Below are 5,388 nucleotides of genomic sequence, written 5' to 3' on the forward strand. Positions count from 1 at the left end.
ATTTAAAAATATAAACTAAAAATATATTATTAAATTATAAACTAAAAAATTAAACCGATCATTAAAAATATTAACCAAATACAATAATTTTTCTCATTTATTTATCCTAGTCTTTTTTGATTAACTATTTTTTTATTCTTTTAAATAATATTCTTAGGACACTTTTAAGTTAAACCTCAAAATATTAAATTACTCTCAATTTTTGAGATATATAAACAGAAAATATATTATTAATACATTAGGTTTTGTTCCGTTTACACGATTACGTAAGCTAATACATCAGCTTTATCCTTTATAAAAATTAAAACTTATTCAAGCCATGTTTATTTATCCTACACATTCACAACAACCTTGCTAACGGTTTAACTAGATAATTCATTTGCCACCTGTTGAATGAAGTAACATTTTTTTACTGAGCTCACTGTGCATTGAACCTTCGCGGTTGCTTCTTCTTCTTATATAATTTGAAGTAGTCGCACATGCTCGCCAAGCAAAAGTAAGAAATACTCACCAAGTCACTATAAACTCAAAACCAATGGATAATACGCCGGCGAGGTTTAAGTGCAGCTACGGCGGCGAGATCAGGCACCACGACGACGAACACCACCGCTACCCCTACTATGCTGGCGGCATCCACAGGATGCTCCAAGTTCAAGGCGACATAAATTTTGCTGTTATGACCGCCGAGCTCTCCTTACTCTGCGGCGGCGCTGCCGTAACCTCCTTTAAGTACCTTATCCCCGGCGACGACCTCGACACCCTGGTCACCGTCTCGGATGACAGGGACTTCTGTTACCTTATGCGCGAATACGATCTGCACTACCGCGGTTCCGGTTCGCTCGACCCGATGAGGATCTTCCTCGACATCGTCGAACAAGGCGGCGGCGCTGTTGCTCCTCAGGCACCTGCCCCGCTGAGTGCCTCCGACGAGGATCGACGCGTGAACATGGAGCTGGAGGGTCAATTGGAGACGCAGTGGGGGCGCGTGGGAGGTCACGTTTCGTTTTCTTTTCCCGGGCCGTTGACTCCTGCATCAGCCCTCATACTCTTCGCTCTGATTCTTCTTCTTTCGCTACCAATCGCATTCGTACTTCAAAATTATTTAGTTACGAATGCTGATGCAGAGTTCAGGGACTTTGAACATCATCGTGACGGGATTATTCACTTTGAGAAGCACATGAATCAATTACCTGGAGCATTGGTACTCATCTAAAACTTCAGTGTTCTCCTTTAATTACTATTCCGTGATTTATTTTTTTTTTTGTTTTTTTTTTTCAAAATTTTCATGCCTTTGACTGTGTGTTGGGGTTTTGGCGAGTGAGTTGTCAATTATAGAAAGTTTAATTTTGATACAATATGAAAAATTACTATTTTCTCTCCTGGATCCTCAATATTGGTTCTTGAATGGGAAGGGAGAGAGTATCAAGGTCCCTCCCCAATCATTTCGTATTTTAATTTCTGCTTTCATATTATTTCATCTTGAGAACTCATTGTTGTGTGCCATTTGTTGAGACCATTTACAATTCTTACCTAGGGTTGCATAGATCAGGGCTGAGCTCAAGTTTTTTTCAACACGTGTAATATTTGCCAGTTGCCACAACAACATTTGCTATTTGGTTGATTTATGAGGGCAATTTAATTTGGATTGACATTTTACTCGATATTAGCAATGCATGTTTTGATTGGCATGGACTATGAATGTTTCATAACGTGGAATCATTATTATAGCATTGCTAGATATTTGTTCTTAATCCTTAGAGATAGGACTTGCTGTGCAATTTCAATGCTTAGAAACTTGGCTTACATTTAACAGTATATGTTGCTTGTTTATAGGAGGTTCCCGCTAAGGATACCATTGAAATGGTGTTGCATGATAAAAAGGTAAGGTTCAATTGCAATGGTCATTATGTTTTTTGTTTGCACTTGATTTTCAGTACTATATAAGACATTTTACTAACTTCAATTTGTTATAAAAAACAAAAAACAAAATACAGGGTAGCAGAATACATGCTTCTCTCCCAAAGGCATTGGTCAAGAAGTTTTGTCCTGTTGCTAACATCATACAAAACGGCAATATAGATGACAAGGAACTCATTGGTAAGAATTTAATGAACCTTCCTTTATTTGTATTGAATTTTGCAACTTTAGGTAGATAAATATATGCCTTTCCACAGGTTTATACATGTTTGGTTTATCTTTTCAGATATATTTGTTGAGGTGGTTGGTAACAAGGGAAGACAAATTGTCTTTACTTTTGAGGATTTGGAGTAAGATTTATATTGTGTTGTTCCTTTCACTTTATTCCTAGTTTGAAAACTTAAACATGGCCAATTGTTTTCTATACCAATTTCAGCAAAAATAGGGTGACCTGTATTTTGTTTGGAACACTAGTGGATCATATTCTTCCCCACCTTGATTCAATTGGTCCTGGACCACTCATTGTTGCTAAAAGTTTCTTAGGTAATGTTGTTCTTGATTGTATTCAGGTGGTTATTATGCAACTTTAATTTTCGTTCTGTTTTTGGATACAAATCTTTTCTAGATCCTATGTTAACGTGGGATGTTTGTCCACCAAGCTATTTTTTTTTTCAAAGAGACTAATCTTGTTTCGAGGATAGTAGTGAGACCTGCTCTCTCAATTGGTAGAACATGGGTTCTCCCTGGAGCTATAGTGTGCTTATTCCACTGCATGAACACCCTTGTTATTCTACAACTTCACTATCTTACTATAACTTCTATTTTTCTTAGACAAGGTGCATGTTCAGAGCAGTTACTATGCATCAAAGCTCCATGTGAACGTCTACATAAAAGAAGTTGTGGATTCCAAAAATAGGTCATTTTATTGTTTTGTTATGCTTTTATGTCAATTTTTTAGTTCATTGTTTATGTACTAGATTTGTGTTAAACACTTTCGTTATCGATGTGCTTATTTTTTTTTTCCCTCGCTTTTTCTGGATAAAAAGGTTGGGGAGTACTTGCCAGGTTACTTCGCAGTATATAAGTCATCTCTCATCTCAACCTAGCTATTCTGTGAGTGATGAGATTAATGGTGGATTAGTAAGATTGAAGTCAATAGAGGAGCTTCTGAATTGTCCAAATGTATAGTAATTTATAATTCTGTATTCATCATGTGCTGTAATATGTTTAATTCTTTTTAATTCATTATGACTAATAGTTTGTATTACAGGAGGGTTCTTATTGGATTCTGGCTAGTATAGTGCGTTTGGATGTTGGAAAAGATGATTGGTTTTACAAGGGATGTACCCAATACCCCCATAAACTAGGAGGTGCTGAACCATTTTATTGCAAGAGATGTGATCAAGCGGATTCCAATCTTCTACGGTTGTATTTAATTTTTTATGTTGGTATCATATTTATTTTTTATTATCAATTTTGGAGTATACCCTATGAGAATTGTTAGAGGATCATCATAATTTTTATTTTTGACCATTATTTTTAGCCATCAATCTAATTCCTTTAGTTTAGTAATCCAACGACATACTTCAACCCACACTTTCAAATATTGATGGTTAATTAATGACCAAAAACATAAATTCTGATGGCCCTCTAGTATTCCTCATACGCTACTTCTATAATAAGATTTTTTTCCCTTCCTCTTTTTTAGGTTTAGGCTTCAAGTTATAGTGTCTGATGGCACTGGAAGTATAACATTGGTTCTGTGGGATAGGGAAGCCATGCAAGTTGTTGGGAAGACAGCAACAGAGATAAAAGAAAACTCATTTGTGAGTCTTCAAAATTATTTTGTTGTCTTAGAAATCCATTCATGAGTTATGAAGTGTTTTATAATCTCTCTTACTTCTTTGCAGGATGATGGTGATGCAGACACTTATCCTAAAGCTCTTGATTCAGTGATAGATACAAAGCTTCTGATTAAGGTTGCTGTGTCATCAAGGAACATTAACGGTTATGATGATGTCTATAATGTTATGAGGATATCCGATGATGAAGAATTGATTACAAAATTGGGCCATGATGCTGCTGTAAGTGAATTTTTTAGAGGACACAATGCATGTGTGAATCAATTTATTCATTGTCATGATTTTCATTTGTATAGGTAGCATCACAAGAATTGGAAATGCAGGGTGTTGATAATAATGTTAAGTTGTCAATAATTTATCCACAAAGTGACTGGTAGCAAGAAAGGATAGAGAATAGAAGACACTAATATTATTTCCAACTTCGGTAACAGACTAACAGTATACAAGTTAAACCAAGTAGGTCTCAACAAATGATCAAAGACACTCTTTGCTACTAATTAATCCTAACTAACTCATATATTCTTAATCTTAACTACTAACCTTACTCTCACTAATGGTAACTAATTCATATATACTAACGTGGTCCTAACATACTGTTGGCAATAATGACACAAGTTGGATCAAGGTAATCAATTCATTTGTTTACTTTCATTTGTTTTAAATAGCTTTTGATATTAGTTGCTATACCGGATTGCCCTAATTGATTCGATTTAATTTTGATTCACCAATATTATAAAATGTTTAATTATACCATTATTATTTAATTAATTGTATTTTTTATATGACTTTTTAAATAGTGAGTGTTAAAAGTAGTTTTTGCTTTTGTAAGAATAAATGATTGAATATTGATGTTACATTTTTAGATTTACATTTAATAGTTTAATGCATAGAAATTAAATCGTAATTGATTTTATAAACTTGTTTCTTTCAGGATTCAGTTGATGATGAGTTTCATACAACTTCTAGTTAGAAGACTCCAGCAAAGTGTGCATCTTGAATTGGGCCCTAATAGTTAGCTGTCAAGAAACAAGGTGAAGAGACTGAAACTAAATAAAGACAAGTAATTCTATGTTATGAGTGATTAGTGTTGTTAGTATTACTCTTTGTTGTAGAATATTGGAGATATTATTCGTAATCTAGTTATTTCACTCATCAGTCGTACTGTGGTTAACTTCGCCTTTTGTTGTTGTATGTGTCTTTTAATTTGGTGATTTGGTCCAAGCTATCTTGGAAGACCAATATTGTAATAATGTCTATTCAGGTTGTGTTAACTTTTGTAGTATCTATCGGTGTGAACGCTTTTAATAATCCTATTGTTGAAGTTTAGAACTTGACCTCTTTTATTACATGATTATATCCATTTAATTACTGTGGTTAACTTCATTTATATTTTATTATAAGTGTGATTACTCAAAGCAGCTTTCCAACCAGCTGTGAAAACGATTAGTCAAATATGTTGAAGTTGGACTCAATTCCAGGACACATATACCGACTTTGACATATATAGCTTAGTTTTGCAACGAATATTCTATAGGCAAATGACTGTGTAATAACATTGATTAATATTTTTAAAGTACAGGCATTAATTAACTCATGAAAAATTTTCAAA

The 5,388-nt window shown here is 34.3% G+C and overlaps 1 protein-coding gene across 3 annotated transcripts; it reads left to right on the forward strand.

Moving 5' to 3' along the window:
• Positions 1–372: 372 nt before the first annotated feature.
• Positions 373–5,108, forward strand: LOC130950885 (uncharacterized). 3 transcript variants are annotated; one of them, XR_009073759.1, is made up of 12 exons: positions 374–1,201; positions 1,834–1,881; positions 1,995–2,097; positions 2,204–2,267; positions 2,354–2,460; positions 2,749–2,833; positions 2,964–3,099; positions 3,188–3,342; positions 3,626–3,743; positions 3,828–4,001; positions 4,076–4,404; positions 4,711–5,108. XR_009073759.1 is itself a non-coding variant. In XM_057879484.1 (11 exons), the coding sequence occupies exons 1-11, from the start codon at positions 536–538 to the stop codon at positions 4,747–4,749; spliced, it is 1,695 nt and encodes a 564-aa protein (XP_057735467.1). In that variant the 5' UTR covers positions 377–535; the 3' UTR covers positions 4,750–5,108. The 3 variants fall into 3 exon arrangements, 1 of the variants encoding a protein (XP_057735467.1); XM_057879484.1 differs by lacking the exon at positions 4,076–4,404 and having other exon boundaries at positions 377–1,201; XR_009073761.1 differs by lacking the exons at positions 4,076–4,404; positions 4,711–5,108 and having other exon boundaries at positions 373–1,201; positions 3,188–3,361; positions 3,828–3,955.
• Positions 5,109–5,388: the final 280 nt, after the last annotated feature.

Source organism: Arachis stenosperma, chromosome 9, assembly GCF_014773155.1.
Source record: "Arachis stenosperma cultivar V10309 chromosome 9, arast.V10309.gnm1.PFL2, whole genome shotgun sequence".
In the NCBI taxonomy this organism is placed as follows: domain Eukaryota; kingdom Viridiplantae; phylum Streptophyta; class Magnoliopsida; order Fabales; family Fabaceae; genus Arachis; species Arachis stenosperma.

What these genes read in the sequence shown, in the direction of transcription:
- LOC130950885 (XM_057879484.1), top strand. Translation starts at nt 536, where the DNA reads ATGGATAATACGCCGGCGAGGTTTAAGTGCAGCTACGGCGGCGAGATC. An exon ending in ATCAATTACCTGGAGCATTG is followed by an intron (nt 1,202 to 1,833) that starts GTACTCATCTAA and finishes GCTTGTTTATAG; the next exon opens with GAGGTTCCCGCTAAGGATAC. An exon ending in GCGGATTCCAATCTTCTACG is followed by an intron (nt 3,343 to 3,625) that starts GTTGTATTTAAT and finishes CCTCTTTTTTAG; the next exon opens with GTTTAGGCTTCAAGTTATAG.